Source organism: Buteo buteo, chromosome 22 (assembly GCF_964188355.1).
Source record: "Buteo buteo chromosome 22, bButBut1.hap1.1, whole genome shotgun sequence".
Classification (NCBI taxonomy): Eukaryota; Metazoa; Chordata; class Aves; order Accipitriformes; family Accipitridae; genus Buteo; species Buteo buteo.
The window spans coordinates 19,064,229-19,088,134 of record NC_134192.1 but is presented as its reverse complement, the minus strand read 5'-3'; the positions used below and the strand labels follow the sequence as shown (position 1 = coordinate 19,088,134).

The 23,906-nt window shown below is 35.6% G+C and overlaps 1 protein-coding gene across 6 annotated transcripts in view; it reads left to right on the top strand.

Moving 5' to 3' along the window:
* DIAPH2 (diaphanous related formin 2) overlaps positions 1-23,906 on the top strand; it is a 302,075-nt gene that overhangs the window by 144,825 nt on the left and 133,344 nt on the right. For 5 of the 6 annotated variants that reach the window (XM_075054004.1, XM_075054006.1, XM_075054005.1 and 2 more), the window contains one exon: positions 13,790-13,953. In XM_075054004.1, the coding sequence (XP_074910105.1) occupies positions 13,790-13,953 (164 nt within the window). Of the gene's footprint in view, positions 1-1,799; positions 1,816-13,789; positions 13,954-23,906 lie in introns of those variants that run through there. The other variant, XM_075054008.1, reaches the window with a different exon arrangement.

The window sequence follows — 23,906 nt, the reverse complement described above, 5'->3', positions numbered from 1 at the left end:
TAAAAGAAATGATAAATCCCTTTGGAAAATGATCCTTTGAATTTTAACTGGTCTGGACTGAGGTACCGTTTTCATAAAGTTAATATTTAAAAATCCAAGAACTGTGGAATATTGTAAATGAAAATGGTGTTATACAAAGCAGATTATCAATTTTATTTCTGACAGTATATTTCTACCTTCAGATCTTAATTTCTTCATAAGAAGGAAGGCCCTGATATGGCAGGACATAAGATTATATTGATTTATTTCATATTGGGCTATACTATAAATCCTGTGAACAGGAGTGTACAAACAATCTGTAGGTTCCATTACAGTATGAATAAAGGAAGAAATTGGACGAATGTTACAAATGTAGAAGTGTGATGATATGCCACAGGTAGCTGTGGGGCAATTAAGAACTTAAAATACCTTATTTTTCTAGTTTTTATTTACTGAAAAACATACATTCTGTAAAGTGTATAGTACGAACTTTGTAGGTTGTCTACGTCCAGACATTTGACTATAGATTTGTGTTGGATTTTTTGTTTGTTTAATCCCTGAGATTATGTGGATTTACCACATGAGGGAGCTCCATGCTATTCTGCACCTTGAAGACTGCATCTAAAATTGTGCTTCAAAGCTACTACTGTGTAAGATTGAGAGGCTTTTATACAAGAAAGGAGAAAAGTATAAAAAGGTTGCTGAAATGCATTTTTAGAGTATATGTTGGCTAACTAGTGAGAGAAGAATTTTTTGACAGTAATCTACACAGACACATGAAAAATTACTTGGGAAGAAAAACCTGCTTGTTTAGGAGATTCTAAAGAATAAAATTCTGTCAACAAAAATCTACTTAAATACATGGAAATCTAAAGGCTTCTTGATTGTGAATAATTGCCTGAGGGAAATTGTGCTTTCATCCTTAAATTTATATTAAACCAGGTTGTCTAGATCACTGAAATATATTTTTGTAAGGAATTGTGCACTGCTAGTATGATAACTCATTAGAGATCCATTTTCTAATTGCTGTATGCTTATTTTAAAATCTGGAATTAAAGGGAGAGTGGAGTCTATAAATCCCTGGAGCTGCAGCATTAGATATCAAAATCAAACTGTCATGAGACATTGCTTTATTCAAAATTTTCAGGTTGATGGAACTGCTTTTGCCCTCTATTCTTCTCCACTCCCTGAAAAGAAAAATAAATAATAATAATAATAATAATAATAATAATAATAATAATAATAATCCAGACCTTTTTGGAGGGGAAGGATGTCATCAAGAAAGTGTACTTTTTTTTTTTAAAAAGCAGTGTGTCTAAGTATAGAAAACTTTCATTTCAGATCCTGATTGCCCTGTGATTATGCCTTTTGCTTTTCTGTCTGACCACAAGGTTTGTTTAAGAAATATCCTTAAGTGTTTATTGTCTGAGATAGAAATTTGAGGGATTAGTTCACTTTCCTGATTTTTCTTTGTTTTAATCCCAGTCATTTGGGGCAAGGCTATTTGTGTGCATACGGTGGTGAGTTCCTAGCAAATAATTGCCCAAGAAGTTAAGTTACATTTTTTTGGCATTAATATCTGGAGAGAAAAGAGGAGGGAAAGGACATGCACCATTTTACTCAAATAATACATGAGGTGTGGTTTTAAGTATGTAACTGGTATTCAAAATACTATTTAGGTGCAAAATAGACTCATTTTTAGAGTCTAGTCTATCACTCTCATGTTCTGTACTTTAATTTGTGAACACTTCATTCCAACAGTTGTTTGCACTAAACAAATCTCAGTTTGAATAAATTTATTCTATGATTTTTTTTTTCAGATGATGTAAAATCATTCCTTTTCCTCCTTGAACATCTAGGCTCTTGAAACATATGATCTGAACTTCTTCAGATTTCTAAAAACAAGAAAATGAGGAGTTTTGACATTGCTGCATTAAAGGAAACCTAGAAATATACGGACTGACTTCTCTCTTCCTTCCCCACACTTTACCAAAAAAGTCGTATCTAGATGAGGTAACCATCAGATCTACTGATTGAAGCTTGTTAAAATAGGGTATAACTGACAAGCAACTGAGAGGCAAACATGCCTCTCTTAATTAAATCCGGATGAAGTGAGGAAAAACTACATGATCAAAGAGAAAGTGAATGTGGTTGCAGTTTCTCTGAAAGATTTAGGGCACACAAAGCTGTAATTATTGTTTAAGGTATCTCATTGTGTGTTCCAAAGCTAATATAATATATCTAGGAGTGGCTACCTTACTATGGCTTTGCTGAAATAGGTATGAACAACTAATTTTTTTTATTGTTGTCAGAACATGGTTTGTCAATGCTTTATTTGAAACAATCACATTTAATTAATTTGAATACAATATGCAAAACAAATTTTGCAGAATCATTTTGTTTGTACTAGCTGCATTTTAGTTGTTTTCTTTCTTGTTTTTATTCATCTAAACAGATTTTTATCTAATAGTTCTCCAGGGAAGGTATGCTAGAAATCCATTACTCTTGCAATGTTTTCTGTTTGATATATTCTTGACTATCATGTCTTCTGTGTTGCTTTCTAATTAATGCATGAGTAGTGATTATAACTGTTTGCCACCACAAAAAATGAGAGAGATTTGAGTTTGAAAAAGCTACAAATACCACTTTTAATATTGTTTCAAATTATTTTTAACCCAAAATATCACAAATCAGAATTGAGTTAAGAACTAGACGATTTCTGTCGTGAAAGGTGCTGGAAAAGCACCCGCATAAAGTATATACAGAATGACTACTTTTCAGACTTCTTAGTATGAGATTCCAGGAAAAAATGTGATCCATGACTTTGAAGGATCTAAGTAAAGACCTATGAATTTTGTACAAGTGTAAGAGAATAACTTGTAAAGCATTACCAAGCTGGAATAATAAACCGGAGAATTCTTTACATTCTTCTGTAATTTTAGAAGACTTTGCCTTTCTTCTGTACTGTCATCTAGTATCCATTGTTCTAGCAGTCCCATCAGTTACCCCCTCTTCATGCCACCGTCACGTTGAAGTACGTGCTGTAGGTCTAAAAAGGCTTAACAACTGCGAGGGAAGATCATAAAATATGTAACCGATCTACGCTGGGTGCAAAGTTATATCTATACCTGTATCTATCTATTTCATTCTTCATCTGATATAATCTTCTTTTTCCTTAGTTTTAACAGCTCTCACAACTTCCATTTCAGAGCAAATGAAGCTAAATAGTCCACCTCTTTCATTCATGAATGGCATTTTGCCATTCTCTTAAAAGGATGTTTTTCACCTGTCAGGCAGTGTCAGTAAATTCAATTCCTCTCAGCATGTTTTTGCAAAAGCAGTTTCAAAATTCTGGTGACTTCATCAGTGGAAATAAAGCTTTGTTTTTGTCAGGATGAAAGGTTTGTTTTGCTTTCAGGAGTTCTAGAGCTTTTAGAAACTGTTTTGATCTTTCTGTCTTCTGTTAGAAATGGGAGTATGGGCTTTGGGAATTATTTTCCTGTTACAGTTGTGGAAAAAAGCCCTTAAATTCTGAGGTCATCAACTGTCTTTTTCTTGGGCGGGGAAGGGGGGGAAGTGTTTTTAAGTTAATTTAGGTTAATACCTAGCTCTAATTTTGGAGTTCTTCATTTTTTTTTTTAAGTATTTTTATTTAAGATAGACAAGATCTTCCTTCCTCTCTAGCCTGTGGCTTTATAAATGCTGCCTTTTATGTGTTCTGTTTGAGGAGCCAAGTGCTCTTATTTACCTTTAAAGTTTTCTTCTTCATGCTACCACAGGAAATTCCTAAATCAGCATCATAAGTCTTTGAGCAGACTTTTCCAATATAAACCAATTTAAGAAACAGCCTGTGGAGCTTTGTTTCTTGGACTGAATATTTTATAAAATAGGCCCTTGTTTATCAGGTTTTGTCTAGAGAGTTCCTATGGGACTTTAGAGAAATGAGCACTGATCTTTGCATCCTGATTAACAGAAGTATAAATAAAAAAGGCAGTATTGAAATTACGTTGACATAAGCTTTCTCTTGTGCATAGTAAAGTGGTGTATGTAGAATCAATGGAAATAATCTTTTCATTATTGAGAAGTTTGAATGCATGAAAATTAGGAATTGATATGATTGCTTAGAGCTAGGAGTAAGTAAACATTGACAGCTTTTTCTAGTGTTTATGAAGATGAAACTTTTATGGCCATTTAGGGACGAGTCAGTGTGGCAATATGCCCCCCTCAACAGGAAACAAAACAAAGCTTCTCCAGGCAGGGAGAAGAGGGAAAAAAACCCAAACCCAAGAGGCCGCAGGTTGAAAATTGAACTGACCAGTGGAGATGCGCCAGGTACACTGAAGTGACCTTTTGGGCAATAGGGATTAAATGACCACAGATCAGATTCGAAAAAGGGTATAAAGGGGGTCCTGCCAGAGGACATTCTGGGAATCGGTCCTCCTCGGAGCAGCGGGGCTGCAGGTGGGGATTCTCCCTTGGGTCGGGTCGGGATGCCGCCCCAGGTAACTCCTCGAGGGAGAGAGCCCTCATCTTTTAGGTGAGCGATATGCACGTTTTGAGTCATCATTTTAAGTCTTAAGAATTCTCTGCTCGGCTGTCTAGTATTAATTCCCTTTAAATCATTAAGCCTGTGGTTTACAAACGTTACCAGAGTTCTAACTAACTTTTTCCTGAAGAATAAATCTGAGCTTTAACACCTGTTGCATTTGATTGTGCCTGCCTCCATAATAGTCAGAAAGCCTCATCTTAATTAAAGTCAACTTAAGCATGATGCTGCAAATTAGGGAGAAGGAGCAGGTCACAGCTAGTGTTGTTATCAGATGGTTATGATCTTTCTGTGCTTCATTTTCATGAACACAAACACTGAAATAGTGTCTGTACGCAGTGAATACAGTTATATTAAATAATTCTGGTAGTTAATGACTTCTTCAAGTACTAATGTAATGAAGGCCAGGGAGAGGAATAGACATCTCCGCTGTGTGATAACTGAGAAGCAACTGTTCTTTTGTGTTTTATTTTTTTCTGGGCTATTCTGTCAAATGCTGAATGATGAGGTAATTTGCTTTGTAATGAGAAGAAATTTTCACACTGAGCTTTTTACGGGTATTTTCTTAGTGAATCTTTAAGCCCTTCAGAAGTACATGATTTTGTGTAAACACATAAAATGGGGCTCCTTCTATGGGTCTTGGTTTCTCTGGGTTCTAATTTGGATAGAGATGAAGTGTACTGTAATGAAGATTTCCGCAATTTTTTTTTTCTGTTCTTTTGTTTGTTTGTTTTTGGGGGTTTGTTTTTTTAGTTTTTTGGGTTTTTTTTGCAAAGGCTTTCAACAGGAAGAAGAGATTAGGTATATAATTGTGATTCATAATGATCTGTGTATGCTCCAGAAGTCTTGTCTTCTGTGTAGTCACAGAGATACATTATGTATGTAGTGTGACTGATAAAATTGTTAGCATCTGTTTACATACTGATAGCAGGTGAAAATAAAGCTATCAGTGTAAATGACTTACTGTTATTAAAGCTGAATTTCTGTCTTCAGCTAATAAGTTCTGTTTGTGTTTCTCCAGTTCAATTCAAAGAATGCTCTATTATGAATGAGCTTGGAGATTAGAAACTGAGAGCACTGGTACATACTTCATTAAAGATGATGACACTATTGAATCAAACTTTCTCTTCTAGCTATATAAAACATATTTTTAGCCTAGTCTGGAAGTTCCTTGATCCCCAGTCCTGCTCTGAAATGGTATCCGAGTTTTGAAATGACAGAATGCAGTTTGTATGGTTGAAATATTTTTAGTAAATTTTCATACTTTGTGGTAGTTGTTTGAAAATCATTACAAAAATATTTGTGTTCATGTTGAAATGTGTTTCTATAGTACTAGTAGTAGTAAAGTGTACCCGTGGCGGGGGGGGAAGTGTTTTGCTCTATGAACAGTGTATGGCAACAGATTAGCAAGCAGTCTACTCATGGTTTTAATTTCAGGTGAACATGCCAAGTGATTGCGTTATTTTCACGAATGAGTTTGAAGCATGGGTTTGGTTCTTTTTTGTAAAGTCGGAAAATGAGTTGGCTTAAGTACGGATAGGAAGCTAAATCAAACCAAGTGCAGATAAATAAACTCAATTATTTGGTCCTTGCTTTAGCAGAATTGTTAATGTCTTGTGAAATGATGATGATGATGAGAATAATCATTTTATTGGAAACCATGTTTAAATAGTAAACACCATTTGATTTGCTGAAATAAAGACCTATTCAGCAAGGTGGTTTTAAAACTGGATGTTTATAGTTCATAGTGAGGATTCTGACAACTGGGTCGTTCTTAGTGTTTCATGTTTCTCTTTAGCAGTTCTCATAATCTGATTTAATTTTGGCATGCTTGGAGTGGGAAAAGCTATATTTGGGTCAAGTACAGTGTGTAAAACTTATTTGTAAATTTGGGATTTTTTTTTTTTAATGGAATGAAGTTGCATTATATATCTAGCTTAGAGGGAAAGAAAGTATTTGAAATGTTATATTCTGGAGTTGAAATTACGTATAAATGGAGTAACCAAAGTCTTTTTCAGTTGTATTTCCCAAAATCACAGAATGGTTGAGGTTGGAAGGGACCTCTGGAGCTCAACTAGTCCAACCCCCCTGCTCAAGTAGGGCCATCTAGAGCAGGCTTACAGAACCGTGTCCAGATGGCTTTTGAGCACTCCAAAATTCCATAACCCCTCTGGACAACCTGTTCCAGTGCTCAGTCACCCATTTAAGCTCAGCTTGGCTGTTACTCAACACTTGATTCAGACTCAGAAAAACAGAAGGCCAAATATGCATTAGGTTGTGAATTTCCATTAAAGTACCCTTAGGTATAAATGCAGACAGACCCCTCTGTAGAAGCAGAGTCTTCTAATTGTTTTTTGATTTCTTGCCTGCTCTACTGTACACTTAATTTCCTTCTGTTCCTAATTTCTTACTGCTGAGGATGTCAAGTGCCACCTATGAATAAGGTTAATTTGCAGGCATATCTGCTGGTACACACATTGATATTAGTAAAATGCAACAATTATGATGAGTGGTGTCACAAATGTTTTTTAATCCCACTCTTGTATGCTTTATCTAATACATCATAAAGGCATACAAACAAAAATCAGCTGTTATGTGATTATTTACGTAATTCTTTCTGCCTAATTAATTCTCCCCCAACTATGTCATTTCAGGCTCCAAGCTTTTTGAACAGGCAGTTTTTCAGCACATTTATTAATTTTTCCCACAGTGTCTGCAATAACATGCTATGGATTGAGCTGACTGACAATTAGTTAACGGAAGTTAAACTGACTTCTATTTCTTCAAAATAGAAGAATACGCAGGAAAGATAACAGACTGGGTTTATACTGTTAAAATGTACATAGTCTGCATTGGATTAATAACAAAGTTTTATCAAAACATCAACAATTATGTTATTTGTTTCAGATATTCCAGGCATATCTGTCCCTTTAAAGAGTTGTAGTGTGTATGTGTATCTCCAGAATAATAAAGTGGCATTATGATATGTGGCTGCATTCCCTCCTGCTTCAAGTACTGCTGACATTAATTCCATATTTCTGCCTAGGACAGGAGAGAAACATTCAAACATATAATTTGTCATGGAAATTTTAATAAGCCAGTTTTAATTAAACTGTATTATCTGAGACACAGAACATTCTGATGGAAATTGTCAATTTTCAGAACAGTAAATGAGCACTCAAGAGTTTGGAATAGCTAAAAGAATAATAAATTATTTCAAATTATAACTTAGGAAAGCATGAAAGAATACACATTGACATATATATATTTCAGTCTTGCAGTATTTAGGATTATGAAGGCTCAGAGCTTTATCATTGCGTAATGATATATAATTCATGGAAGTTTTGCACTCTGCAATGCAGATTTATCAATCCGCAACTAAAAGCTAACAAACAAAACCTGCATATTTTCTAAAACTGCATTATTTTAAGAAAAAATGTTATTTATATTGGAAATAGTCAATGGATTACCAGTTTTCCTATTGTAAATTATAAATTATAATTGACTATAATTGTTATCTAAAACTAGTGTGTCATATAAAATCTAACTGTAGAATCAACCAGTTAGAAATTCACCTAGAAAGACTGGACAAATTTAAAAAAATCATATGGACATTTATGATGAAGCCATGTTTCTGTCTTTTGAATGATGCTGTGCTGTCTTTTGCGAACAGTTTCTGCCTGTAATGGATATTAGGATCAGTGTGTATAGTAGAATAAGAAACCTTGATACATTCAGTGAAACTGAAGCTAATTGAAAAATAAGTAGATCGGATATTTAAATAAATAAAGTTCAGGTAGCTTTGCTTTCCAGACTCCTGGAAAATCCCAGGCTGACTTTTTTTTTTTTTACCTCCTCATTATAGTGCTCATTTATATAATATGCTAAATACATTGATTCTTTCCCTTTAGGTTGAATATTTTTACAAATGAGAACATCTTACATCTCTAGTCCCAGTGGGCCTTTATTTTCTTTTGTCCTTGTGTTTTTGCTCTCTAGTAGGAGTTAATCCATCTGTAGCATAATGCCAGCTGCCTCCTTTTCTTAAATGAATTGTTTTGTGTCAGCACACTTTTGAGAGTCAAGCATTACATGAAAAACTCTCCCAATGGAATGCTGCTTTCACCTGTTTTCAGCTTCCTGTAACCGGTGTCTGGAAGGACGTGTCAAAAAAACCTTCCATTCAGTCTCTGAAATGCTTCTGGAAAGTGTTAAGAAGTTTCTGGCAGGTATCTTCTTTTTGTTTGCAGTGCGTTCTTTCTTCTTCTGGAGGTATCAAAGACATAAACTCTTCGGTCTCTTTATTTCAGTGTTTCAGACCTGGGGTGAACATCCCTTAAATTCCATTTTTATAGTGACTATATGCCCTGGAGAGAGGCCTCCTTAATTACTGGAACACCAGTGCATTTTTTTATAATTATAGTTAAATTACCAATGTTCTTTCTGCTGTGGCATATTTATTGTTGATGAATGCCAAGCTGTCAGTGTTGGCTTTCATTTTCTTTGTAAATGCTGACAGTAATAGGTGTTGCCTTTGGGTGAGTTTTTTGTGTGTTCAGGTACTTTAGTAACTATTATTCAAGTTATGGATATATTGATGTGAAATTCATAGCAGATGTTATGGTAGAGGTGATGCCTTTCCCTCCAGCTGATGTGAGGTATTTAACCTTGATTCCTCTGATTTTTTTTCTCATCTGTTTACATGGAAGAAACTAGTAGAAAGCATGGAAGTACCGTGGTAGTGGTCCTAATATAGACATAAAGAATTTAATTCTACTATTGATGGTAATTAGTGATTCTTTATCTCTGACATAATGTGGTAGCATAGTGTCATGGTAACCTTTGTATCCATTGCTTGCTTAATTAAGTGAATTAATTTAGGCATTGCACTGAAATGCCAGCAAACTGTAGTCATCTGGTCATATTACAAAGTGTTAAAAATAATTGATTTGCAGAAAAGATATTTTCAGTCGTTACAGCTGGCTTTATACAGCTATACTGATATTTACCTGTATTCTGATACTGACACTACACTTAGTATTCTCACCGCAGAAATCCTTATCTGTCTGGGTGTCTAAACATTTTTTTTCCCTTCTTGGTAGTGGTCCTTGTCAAGCAAACCACAGAGCTGTTTGGAAGCTTAAGTTGGCAACTGTAATGCAAATACATAATCAAAATCCTTTTAAAAAAAGTAGGAAAAAAAGGCATGGAGGTTTCCCAGCCTCTCTTTTAAAAGTAAGAAGAGACAGGAAAAAGGAGAATTAATAGATAACTGAAATTTGGCAATAGAAGTTAATAAAGCAATAAGGATAATTGAATTTCATGGTCTGCATTTACCTGTATCTCTTTAATTTGAAAGACACAAAGTTTTCTTTTGTTATTTGCTTGCATTTTAATTTTCATTAGAGTTCTTTACAGACATGGTGTGTAGAAGATTTTACTGGATTGCATGGTAAAGCATATATTACTAACTTTGTGGTACCAGCTACTGAACAGTGATTTATTTATTTATTAATCTCAGGGTGATGTGTTAAAACCAATGAAATAGGATAGCACTTTCAGAAGACACCTGCAAATTTCAAACTGAAATAACACTTCTTCAAAAATTCAAACCTGAAAAATCTCAGAGTAGTTTGGTGTAGTTGCCTTCTGCAGTAGTGAAATGAAAAAAGGAAACGGATTAAAGGGCATAAACATTCCTTTACCTAGTAATCACTAAAATAAGTATTTAAAAACTTCAGTAAGGATTCTATGTACAAAGTTGCCTGGATGGTGATTAGATATGGTTCTGTTATCATTGCAGTGGTGTATTTCCTAATCTTAGTTAAGCAATAAGTCTCTGTATATTCAGATATACAAACCCATTTTTCTTGGTTTATGTGGAACTTGGGGAGACAGGTATGGTACTGAGGATGGAAAATTGTTTCCAAGTGAGTTTGTTCTGTTAGAGGGGTTTTTCTTTTCTTAGGGTTTTTTTTTAATTTTTCAAATAATACTATTTACAGTACAGTCTTGGCTTAGACTTTTCTTATGGTTATAAAAGAAACTAAAAAAAAATATGGAAAAACAACCTTGTGAATAAAAAAATTTCTCTTAGTTGAACAAGCATCTTTACGCTTAATATTTCTGTGATTTTTCTTTTGGTTCAGAATAGTAAGACTGAAACCTTGTTTACAGTTTTCAAATGAGCACTCATTAAAGCTTCAATCTATATTAATGAAAACTTTTGGAATTAAATATTTCTCTTATGCAAAGTTTTGATAGCTTAGTTTTTTCAATAATGTTTTTTCATGAAACAGTGTAGGCAACTGTGGCTTTGCTTCTCTAGAATTATTGTATTGACTAAGTCTTTGCAATGACTTGAAGTAGTACATTTCAAGGTGATGTTTCAAGTTACTAATATTTTATAAGTATGAAGATTGCATGAAGCATATAGAATGTGACAAAGTAACTTTGTTAATATGACATGGTATATGACTGGAAACTATTGTCTCTGCAGTACTGACTTGTTTTCTTCAAAATTAAGTATAGAGAAAATAGTCTATTCTCTCTTTGCTCATCATATTCATCCATCTTACCGACATTCTTTTGTCTTACAATCCGTCTGTTAATGGTATTTCTTATTTGCAGTTTGGTAATTATTAGATAAAAAATAATAATGTTAAAATTACAGTATATGTTTCTACAGTGTTACTTTAAAGTATCTTCTAGTTTCAGTAGCAGTACTGTTGTTTTTTTTTCTTTTTAGTGCTTACTGTTGTTATTTCTCATGTTGAATGTGCAACCTGAATGGAGAATTTGACTCTGGGAGCTTTGTCTAAAAGAATTAGTTTCAGATCCAGAACATTTGAAGTTTTTTAATTTTCTTTCAGACCTTTCATTCATTTTTAGTATATTAATTTAGTTTTATATTATTTTATATGAGGTTGTTTTTAAAGGAACCACAGATAGAATTTGTATAACTATATAACTTCGTATTTCTTTTTCCTAGTATTTTTGGTGTGTTGTTCAAGACAGTAGTCTGCTGACTGTAAGGCAATTCATGTTTTTCTAAAATTTTTAGAATGTCCTCAATAATTCAGTAATGTGCCATTATTACCTATTTAATGTATTCTTGCCATTAAACTTTAATTTCCTTTTGTACAGTTAAATGTCATTGAAGACTGAACTATACCAAGTTTGTGTTGTATTAAGACGACTGATTCAACAGTCCAAGCTTGAAATTCTAACCAAGCAGGTTAAACTTCATTTCAATGAACTGAAAATATACGTATTACTACTGGGTTTACGTTGATATGAAACTATATAGATAGATATTACTGTTTCAAAATCTTGATATTTATATATTAAGATCTATCACACTGTTGGTTTCTACTTCTTGCCATTCTAAATGAACATTATAAGCTAATGAATGCAGCTTACTTTTTATGCTACTACTGAGGCTTTAATGAAGAAGAGAGGATTCTTAGGAGGAAAATTTCTATTATATAAAGTTTTTGATCATACTATTAAGAACCAGCTTTTAAATTACTATTCCCTCAGTATTAAATTACTATCCCTATATATATATATAGTATATATAATGCTATATAATTATATAGTATTAAAATTACTATTTAAATTACTATACCTTCCTATTAGTTGGAGCAGGAGAATCCAAGTGAAATATTAGACCTCATTCCAATGTAAGATATCTTCAGCTTTGTTCCACTTGCATGTAGCGTGTGAAATGACAGCCTTTTAAGTACTTAACAGTATCCAAACACTAGGGAAGTGTTATGAATAGAGTATCCACCAGAATTTCCTTCCTTTATTCTGCCATTTGTTGACTATTTTCTGAAGAATCTTTTTTGGGTTTAGTGTAATCTCAAAAACAAATGGTTTATATGATTTCTCTGTATGTCTCTTTCCCCTTACTAGTTTCCAGGTTGTTTGTTATTTTGCAGAGAGATAGGGATCTCAAAAATATTGAGTAATTAGAAATGTGATACGAGGCAGAGTCTCAAATTAGTGTCTCAAGTATGGGGAAAGGTTGAAGCATGAGCTCTGCTGTATTAAGGATTGGAATCCACATGGAAGAGAGTCATTCTAAGTAAAAGCCACAGGGAGCCAGGCTGCATAATTTTTGTAGTTCAGGGAATAACTTGTGTCTTTTGTTATCGGGTTTTGATAAGTACAGCACGACACTTTCATCAGCTACAATTCAGTATCAGCAGAACTAGTTTAGTCTTGTACTAGCTGGTTTTTTACAGTGATTTGGGACTTTGTATCTTTTTGGATATAAACAACCACAGCAGAAGAAAACAGCAGACTGAAACTTGCTTGCTTTGAGGCAAACTAATATTTCTCTTAGTAGCTTGCACTCTTCCAGTATTTGCAAATGAATTGTTGTAAAATTATTTTTTTTTTCATATAGGGGGAAAAATGCCACATTTTTCTGCTTAGAACGATTATGTCAAATTTTTAATGATGACTGCTGGGATGGAAGTCAATCTCAGTTTCATTTCTAGACTTCCATAGTTCTTAATGGAAAAAAAAGTCTCCTGTTGTTCAGTGGTGTCTTTTTTAATAATAATTTTTCAAAGCTCTTTGTCAGTTAACTGGGCCAGGTGGGTGGATATTCCATCTTTATAAGTTCTGTGAAATTACGTAGTTAAGAGGAGAGAGCACCCCAAATGAGTGTACCTACTACGGGAAGCCTGAGGTGTGAGCTGAGCTATGTGGCTAGGCATTAAAGAATCCCCAGAGAAGACTCATGTATAATAAAAGGCAAAGAAAATTAGATGTCATACTATATAATTTTGTCATTGGTAGTTATGCATAATGCAAATTTGACATATAAAATATCTACAAAGTCTGGAGGACGTGACATCACTTGAACAGAGTGGGGCATGATAGTCAGATTCTCACAGCAAACTAATTTTTTGTGTGTCTTTTCATAGAATGTATTTTACAGAATTAATAATTTATTAGAAGAAAAATGGCCAAGATATTTGGAAATTTTATAAAGTCAGTTGTATAGTCTGTTAATGGCAAATTGTCAGCATTGGAAAGAGATCATTTAATGGAAAAGTGTGCCACTGTCTTATGTTGGTATGACCTTGCAGATGTGTAACATAAATATATAAAAATGTCTTGTTTGAAAGCAGGACAGCACTAGCAATTTTTCCAGTTCTAACATTTGTACTGAGTTTCCTTTACCTGTTTGTTTTTTACTGTTACATTGGATTACATTTGAATCGTTTTCCTTAACAAAACCTTACAGCTTTGCTGAGAGTGCCCGAGAAATATATGAAAAATTGTCCAACATGCACAACAACATGAATAAATTGTATGAAAACTTGGGAGAATACTTTACCTTTGATCCCAAAGTAATAAGCATAGAAGAATTCTTTGGCGATCTGAGCAACTTCAGAACTCTGTTTTTGGTGAGTAATGTCTGCAAAACATTATACATGTTCTTATTTCTTTCTCCCTATTTTAATTTTTTCCTCTTCTCTCTATTTCTTGTGTTATAGTTAACTTTATGTTTTGTTCTGTGGCAGGAAATTGGATGAATGTTTCCAGAATTATTTAGATTTTGGTCACTGATAACTATAATCCTCCAGTTTGTATCTTGCCAACTCAACTGTCAATGTGGTTGGGACATACGGATAATGAGAAAATATTTTTCCACTTTTAAAAAACTTGCCTGTTGGTTGACACACAACAAACAGGCGTGACATTGAAAAAATGTTAAAATCAAGACCTGAATGGACATGTCTATATTCTGTATTCACTGATGCCTTAATGATGCTGTGATGCTAAGGCTGAGACCTTCAAAATGAGCTCTGTATTGCTGGCAGAACTCATGAAGTTCACTTAGATGCTTATATTACTATTTCCAGTCATCCAGTGTGGTTGATGTCAGGGTATGGCTTTTATATGCAGCAATTTAAGAATTTCATTTTAAGCAGCCAATTTTTTTAATGGGTTTAATGTTATCTTTCCTAGTGGCTGTCTGGGAGCCATAATTAGCTGCACCATAGGAAGTGTACAGGGAAAACAGATGCCTAGAATGTCACACTGTGTCTCTAGAGAATATTAACATTGCTTGGAAATACCACTGTTTACCATACAGCTGTGGCTCACTGATCTGTCTATTACCAGTAGCTGGCTTAATTTAACATGTAATCATAAGGACTTCCAGTTTCTATGTGCTGGAGGAATAACTACTTTAAAACATAATTTTCATACCAAATGTACATGATTAGAAAACTTTAACGACTATATATTTAACTATTTATTTTAAAGTAGCTGAAATTATTCATTTTTTTCCATAAGCAAATCACCAATTCTTTTATAATTAGTAGGTATGCCAACACATCTGCGTGAAGACTTGTCAAGAACAGGAATAGTTGTCATGAGATATTTCAGTATATTTGCTTTTTCATAAATCCAAGGCTTACATTTTCAAATGCGGATATCTGCATTTCGAAACCTACTCTATTGTAACGACTTGAATCAGACTTCAGACTAGCAATGTCCAAATATTCTGATGAAAATATGTCCTCAAGTATGTATTTAAACTGCTATGAAGGTGGTAGGAACTAGAGGGCAAATGTTTTCTGGAAGGGATATTAGAATGGAAATACTTCCAATTGCTTCCTTTTATTTTCCTTCCTTTTGATTTCCTAAAGACCTGGCTGCTGGCCTGTTGCTCTTCAATGGTTTTAATTGAATTTCCAGGGAGAATATGTGTAAGAGAATCATGTATTACTTTGGAGTGACTGAGTAATATGTGGGGAGGAGTGCGTGGAGGTGAGGTGAGGTGGTGGTGGTGAACTGGGATTTCAGGGCTTCAGTGGGTAAATGTGAGAAATTAAATAGGAAGTGCAATAACTCTTCTAATAACAAAGCTGCAATGTTTTTGTGGCCTTTCCAAATGAACCAAAAGCAGAAAAGAAATCCCTATATGTACATCACAGTTCCAGGAATAGATGAAATTGTCATCGTTTTAAGTTTAGAATGAATTTCTGTAAGTAATTCTGTAAGACTGAAGTGTTGAATTCAGGGGTGAGGGTGTTACTAAATCTATATGTAAAAGATCTTCATTTCACAGCAAAAAGCTCTACTTAAGACTTTAAGAAATGATAGTGATAATAATTGGACTATTGACTTTTCTCAGTGTCATGAACTTTGGACTATTTGATGTAGTATTAATGATACATGTTTTCATATTATGCTTTCAGTAACACTTGTTCTTTTCAATGTTTTTATGTGGGTATAACTGATTGGGTGTTGCTAATTATTTTGATAAGGAGAGGAAATACAATCTAGCTGACTGTTTTATCTATATTTATTGATTGCTAGTTAAGGATAGAGGAATTCTGTGAGATTTATCTGAGTATTTTTGTACAGAGGGCAAATCTCTTGAGTTTCAAGGTATAGTAATTTATATTTTCTACATTAACATTGTATTCTATAGAAATAAATAGTTATTCCATCCTTTGGCCTTTAATATAACAGCTATATGATGTATGATTATAACAGTTAATGCTTTACCCCTATGTCCATTATTCTGATAACTTAAAGAACAGAGGGGCAACTGAAGAAAAATTTTGGATTAAAAGCACCAGTTATGAAGGAATCACTACAAGACTTACGGTGCCAAAATTTCAAACATATGGGCATGCAATGCATCTTCTGATGATTTAAGTTCTACTACCTGCAAAGACAGAATCTGGGTTAATTGATGAACTTTTTTTTTTTATACTTTCCGTGCAATATCAACACTAGGTTGCTGCCTATCCATGTCTAAATTCATGGAATTATGTTGGTTGGAGTTCCAGAGACTGCGTAGTTAACTTTTTGCTCAAAGCAAGATCAAGTTAGAGCAGGTTACACAGGGCCTTTTTCAACCTCTCTGGGTCCATTTTCCAATGTTTGCTCATACTTGTGGTGGGAAAATAAATAAGTGAATAAAATTTCCCATGTTTCAACTTTTGTCCATCACCCTTTGTTCTATCACTGTTCACCTCTGAGAAAAATTAGTTCTGTCTTCTCTACATCCTCCCATTATGTCATAGACAGCAATTAGGTCTTTGCAGAGCCTTCTCTTCTTACAGCTGAACAAACTGATTTCTCTCATCTTCTACTTCTGTCATATGCTCCAGCCTCCTCTTCCTCTTGGTATCATCTGCTGGACTCACTCCAGTGTACCTGTGTCTGTCTTATACTGGAGACCCCAGCCTGGACACAGAACTCCAGGTGTGGTTTTGGAAGTACCAGTAGAGTAGAAGAATTATTTCCTTTAACTTCCTTATTACGGTTTTACATAGCCCAGTGTGCACTCAACCTTCTCTGCTGCAAGGCCACAATGCTGCCTCCCATTCAGCCAGTTCCTATGAGGACCTTCATTTTTCTGCAAAACAGCTTTCTAGGATTATGTCAGTGGCATTTATGGCTAAGTACACACCTTGCAATGCAAGCCTATAGAATCCAAAAACCTTAGAGGTTGACTGGGGGAGGGTTGCTTTTTTTTTGGTCTGTTTTGTTTTGTTGGTTTTTTTTTGTTTTGTTTTGTTTTTTGTCTTGGCTGAATTTCATAAAAAGTATTTCTAATAATAGCCTGTCTAGTTTTAGGCTTCAGTGCATCTCTGATGCCTGTGTTTAAGGGATGACTCTTATTTGGCCTGAATTTTCTCCCCCCACCAGCCCCACCCATCCCCCAAATATCTGCTAATTTACCTCATTTAACTGAGGTCCTGTTTTAGGAACATTTAGTGAAATACTTTGTTCACATGCTTCCCAATCTAGATTGTTCAGGTGGTGTATTTAGTCACAGAAGGATTTTAATTTTAATTGAGATTAATTTTTTCTTCAGTATGAAATCACTTCATTTGTACATAGAAGAAAGCTCCAGATACCTAATTCTCACTGTTTTAAAAGCTGTCAAAGGTTCGGACAGTTCTAACTTTATTTTTAAGCACTGAAATAGCTATACCAGAGTAATGAAGGTATTGAGACTACTTGTGCAAACTACTGTTAATTATTATTTACACATAATCCTCTGCTTAATGCTGTAAACACATGTATGCATCGTACTTCTGCAAATACTTCTCTATGGATTTGAAACAGTGGTGTAAATTGTATAAACTATCCTAATCATTTCTACTGAGAAATATTATCTGGGTTTTATTTGCCAGAATCTCTTTTACTTTGCTCTTTATATGTGAGTGCACAGATACTTGCTTTCTTCTGAGTACTAGGCAGTACTCAAAGCAGACAGCAGGCTTGCCTTGATTTTATTATTATTGTTATTGTTACTATTTAATAGAAGGGGAAGAGGCTGTTGTGAAAGCGTTTGGCACAGTTAAAACACTCTCTGCTTGAATCCTTTTCTTCTGCTAGATTTGATGTTGAGCAAGTAGGTTTTGTATATTTTCAGCAGATTGTAACTACTCTGCTTTTTTCAAATGTAATCTGTCTTTTGTATTTAATTTATGTACTAAATCAGTTTTAATGGACTTTGCTTCTTTCTAAAATTTTGATATGAGTAGCAGCTATGGACAAATCAAGATTAAGGCCTCCTTCTGGTAGGCACTGTGTAGTTGTGAGCTAGTGGTCATGTGTTACTGAGGATCACAATAAGCTCACGCATACATTCTTATAATCCTTGGTATGAGATTGTCATGTTCTGATGACAGCTCATCAGAACCCTTCATCTTGTGGTGTAAATATACTCAAAAAAATTAATGCATTGCAAGACATTAACATCTCACTACCTAATTGACATAAAGTGCATTCTGTGTCAAGGGGAAATCATTATTCATACAAACTTCCGTTACTTCTTCTAGCCAAAGTCACAATCCACCAGGTGTTTCAGGGACTGGGGGCCTTTCTAATTTTGGAGTTTCTACAAACCTGTATGTGGTCAGTTCTTAGGATATTCACATGATATTTACGTTTTACCTAATAATAACAAACTGCAATAAAATGCTTTTCCAGGGTGGAAAATTATCCCAAAGACTAAGTCTTTGTAAATTAATCTTGTTTATCAAGACCGAACTGTCAAGTTCTATGTTCTGGTCATGGAATATTAAACTTGCATTCAAAATAGAAAAGACATACCACAAATAGTCTTTCTGAGTTTCCAGAAAAGTAGGGCTAATTTCTTGCATTGCTTTATAATTTTAGAAAGTGGAAAAAATAATTTGCCAAGATACTGTTCTAATGCTATATGTTGGTCTAAATAGTTAATTATATCCATCTGATGCTATTGTCTTAAAAATTTTTATCTGTCCTCTTATCTTCTAAGCCTCTTTTTAAAAAAAGTTACTAAATAAGGAAATTAACTTGTACCATATGTATGATGCATACTAATTTAAATAGTAATGCTTTAATATAAAAAAAGTGAAATCTGAGGCCTACACAGCTTAAGGAGACACTTTCTTTTCCTTAGCATCATTTGTGCTTCAGTCAATTCGTTTGTTCAGATATATACAGTAGTAGTAATAATTGTAATTAGGTCTTTTGAGAATTTCTTGACTTATTTTATCCACTAGAGCAGAACCTTGTAGACTTTAGTGGCATAAAGATTCTTGTTTAGGGATTTAATTTTTTCCAGACACTTGAGGAAGGCCTAGGGCAAGCATTAAAAGTTCACAGTACAGTGATTTTTTTGTTTTGTTTTCTACAAGGAAAAAATTACTAAAAAGAATTAAGATTTTCTGCAACATTTTGATACTTGTAAGAAGTTTCCCAAACAGAAAAAGACACTGAAACTCATTTAATCTGTGGAATTTACTGTAAAAAAGTCATAACTACTGATGAGAATTCAGGAGCAATCAGAAAAGACTGAGGTTATACAGCATGTCCAAATATTCCCTAGAGCATGCATATTTATTAAATTTGTCCAGTTCAGACTATTGTAATGCCTGCATGCTTTCTCTAAGTGGTCCCATTAACTTTTTTTAGTATTTTGGTAAATGACTGAAGTATTACTCCAGATTTTTTTAAAATATTGATGTCTTGTTTCTTCCTGTTTGTTGTTCTCCTATGTTATGACTAATGCCTGTCTATTGATAAAGCTTGTTTCTTCTGCTACTAGCAGTTTTAACTTAGAAGTTCTTCAGATTGCTTCTTCTGGTTTTGTTGCTAACATTTGTGGTGTGAACATTGATGATGACAGGACAAACTATAGAATCATAAGGTAATTTAGGTTGGAGGCAGATGCTAAGAAGGTCACTGAGTTTGTCATCCTGCTCAAAGCAGGGCCAGTGTAGAAGGTAGTTCAAGCTGCATGGGACCTTGTCCAACTGAGTTTTGAGTATCTCCATGAATGAAGATACCACAGCTCTGGGAGACTGTATTGAAGGCTTTGCTGAAGTCAAAGTAAGTAGTATCCATTTCCTTCCCCACATCCACAGAGCCAGTTATCTCATTAAAGAAGGCAGGCAGGTTGGTCAGGCACAATTTATACTTGATAAGTCCAATGTGGCTGTTCCCAGTTACCTTCTTGTCCTTTATGTACCTGGAAATGGCTTCCAGAAGAAATTGCGCTGTGGTCTTCCTAAAAACAGAAGCAATGGCTGGCTGGTGTGTAGTTCACCAAGCTTTCCTCAGTCTTTTGAAGACAAGCATAATATTTGCCTTTTCCAGGCATTGGAGATGTCCCTTGAGTCCCACAGCTTTTTGACGAAATAGAGGCCTTGCAATGACATCAGTCAGTTGCCCAAACTGCCTGTGAGACAGTGATGGCGAAGGTTGAGATAAAGGCAGTACAGAGTACCTCAGCCTCTACTTAGATGTTAGGTTCCATGCTCCATTCATCAGCAGACCTACATTTTCCTTTATCTCCCTTAATCCTTGTAGCTATAAAAGCCCTTCTCATGGCTTTTCACACCCCTGGCCAGTTTTATCTCCATCTGAGCTTTGACTTTCTTAACTACTTCCCTCCCTGGGCAGTATTCCTTCTGGATAGTATGGCTGTCCTTCCACTTCCCCACGTTTCTGGTTTGTGTCAGAGCTCTGTCAGGAGTTCCTTGTTCGGCCTCATGCGTGGCAAGACGGGTGATTCTTGTGCTTTGAGAAGGTTTGCCTTGAAGGTCAGTTACCAACAATGAACGCTTTACGTACACAGCGTGTTTTAATTGATACTACAGTGTATACAGGTCGAGATAATTGGCCTTTGTGAGTGCTTAGAATTCAATATAGCCCTTCAGAAAATCTTGGCTTGTCTTCTATTACCTTTGTACAACAGCTATTACTTGTATTTCTCTTTGCTTAACCTCTGATTCTGCAAATGATTCCCCTATGTAAAAGTGAGAATACTGACTTAATAGGTTGATTGTAGTGACAGTCTTTCTTTCTTTCATTTGCAACAAAAGATAAAAATATCTTATGTTACAGAATCATGCAACTCAGCTAGTGTATTTGAAAAAGATGAAATATATATGAATGTTTCTGAAGATGAGTCTAAAAGAATTATATCAGAAATATATTCTGAATGGCACATTCCCAGGTCACAGAGAAAATTCTCTGCGTGTGCTTGTATGTATACATATATATAAGTACGCTTGGAGCTTGATGTATGTTTGTCTTATAATGCTCATATCAAGCTATTTTAATGTTAAGAAAACAGCTGGTCTTTTGAAAACTCATGTTAAAGACTTTTGACGATCATTAAAGCAAGTGCCATATATTGAATGGAAAATAACGCCTGTTTTATGACTTGAAATAAAAAAAATATATGCATGCATTATCTTTTCTAATTGCTTGCCTTCTGCAGGTTGGACAGAAACAGTATTTAATAAATGCACTTCCACGTGGTTTAAACATTTACAATTTGTTAGGCTGAATGACAAGATGTAGGGTATATGAGAAAAACATTTTCTGGAACAGTCAATGTTGTTTTTTCATCGTTCTTCTAATCAAAATTTATCAGCAATACAGTGATATTCCTTTGGGTCCAATAGTTTCTCTTCAAGTTTTTTTCCAGCAAAATTTTCCATATAAGTAAGTTGTTATTCTGTTATCCCTAAACAACAGGAAGAAAGGAAATTATAACTAGGTAGTGTGGGCTGGTACAGTAACTGACCTTTCTCAATGTCTTTGTGAGATATACTGATTGCTTTTGGAACACTTTCTATACTTTTCCCAGCAATAGACAATTATCCTAGAAACTGATTTATTTGTGGATGTTTTGTTGTTTATTGTTTTATGTCTTTAAAAGTGTCCAGAGGCAAAGTTTCCAGTCAAGTACCAAATTAATCTTTTGTACTTAGTTTTTATCAACATCTGTCTACCTGCGTGTGTGAGAGAATAAGTATTTTGGGGGGGCTTTTCTATGAGGTTAGGAGGAGAAAAAAGCACTGCGTAGTTGGGACTTCAGCGTAAGTGACACCATTGAAACTGCCCATCAGATGATTCCAAATAGCCAAATAAATTTACAGCATCTCTGACCTATCATGTAATGAAATATTCCTTGTGAGCCATTTAAGTTCATTGAGCCTGCAGTATAGTGAATCAACCTAGAGGTGAAGACTGAAGAAACAGAGTTTGTTTATTTATTTATTATTCTATTTGCCTCCATTTTATCATAGAATCATAGACTGTTTTAGGTTGGAAAAGACCTTTACGATCATCAAGTCCAGCCGTAACCCAACACCACCATGCCCACTAAACCATGTCCTGAAACCATCCCCAGGCTTCTCTAACCTTTTTTTCAGGAAACATAATTAGAGCCAATTTCATTGTAGTGAGACAATGAAATAAAGTTTGCATCACTTTACCCCTCTGCCTCTTGCAGTTAGAACTCTTGTCCCTCATGGTCCCCTCATGGCTGTACTGCTTCTTGTTCAGGCTCAGTTTTTTTGTTTTGTCCCCCCCCTAAGATTAGGTAGAATATTTAAACCTTTGAAGTGAGGTTTTAACGAGATTTTTCCTGGTACTTGTGTCATCTATGTCTATGTTTACTTTTTGTGCTTAAGTATGTCTTGATAACCTCATCGTATTCAAGGCATATCACAAGAAATAAGTAAAGCACTTCAGCATGACTTTCCTTTGCAAATGGAACATGATTCAAAATTGAGCCTGGAGGAAAAAAAAAAAAAAAGGTGTATTTATTCTCTTGGAGCTGAAGATTACAGAGAAATCAAAAGTAGCAATAAGAGTTTTTTTGTTATTGGGGTTTTTTCCCCTCTTTTTTATTTTTTTTTTTCTCTTTGCAGTTAAAATGGTAGATCCACTGAATAATAGTGTGCCTTTTATATTTGGGACTATTTTGAAGAAGAAATGTATTTTAGACTTTATTGATTTTTTCCTTTCTTCCGCCGAAAGTAAACACAAATTTCTATTGTCCTTGAGGACAATTGCAACCTGATACATTTTTGGTTTTGTATTGGTTTTATGTGGCAAGGTTTTGGTAGCGGGGGGGGTTACAGGGGTGGCTTCTGTAAGAAGCTGCTGGAAGCTTCCCCTGTGTTCGAGAGAGAGCGAGCCCATACCAGTCAGCTCTGAGATGGACCCGCCGCCGGCCAAGGCCGAGCCAATCAGCGATAGTGGTAACGCCTCTGTGATAACACTTTTAAGAAGAGAAAAAAGTTGGGGCAGTGAGAAACAGCCGCTGGAGAGAGGAGTGAGAACATGTAAGAGAAACAAGCCTGTGGACACCAAGGTCAGTGAAGAAGGAGGGGGAGGAGATGCTCCAGACGCTGGAGTGAAGATTCCCCTGCAGCCCGTGGTGAAGACCCTGGTGAGGCAGGCTGTCCCCCTGCAGTCCAGGGAGGTCCACGGTGGAGCAGATCTCCACCTGCAGCCCGGGGAGGACCCCACGCCGGAGCAGGTGGGTTCCCGAAGGAGGCTGTGACCCCGTGGGAACCCCGCTCTGGAGCAGGTTCCTGGCAGGACCTGCGGATCTGCGGAGAGAGGAGCCCATGGAGCAGGTTTTCTGGCAGGACTTGTCACCCCGTGGGGGACCCGTGCTGGAGCAGTGTGCTCCTGAAGGACTGCACACCGTGGAAAGGACCCACGCTGGAGGAGTTCGTGAAGAGCTGCAGCCCGTGGGAATGGCCCACGTTGGAGAAGTTCGTGGAGGACTGATCCCATGGGTGGGACCCCACGCTGGAGCGGGGGAAGAGTGTGATCAGCCCTCACCCTGAGGAGGTGAAGCAGCAGAAAATAACGTGTGATGACCGTAAACCCCATCCCTGTCCCCCTTGTGCCGCTGGGGGGGCTTGGTGGAGAAATCCGGGAGTGAAGTTGTGCCCAGGAAGAAGGGAAGGGTGGTGGGAAGGTGTTCTGAGATTTCGTTTTATTTCTCATTACCTTACTCTGGCTGATTTGTAATAAATTGAGCTAATTTTCCCTAAGCTGAGTCTGTTTTGCCCGTGACGGTAAT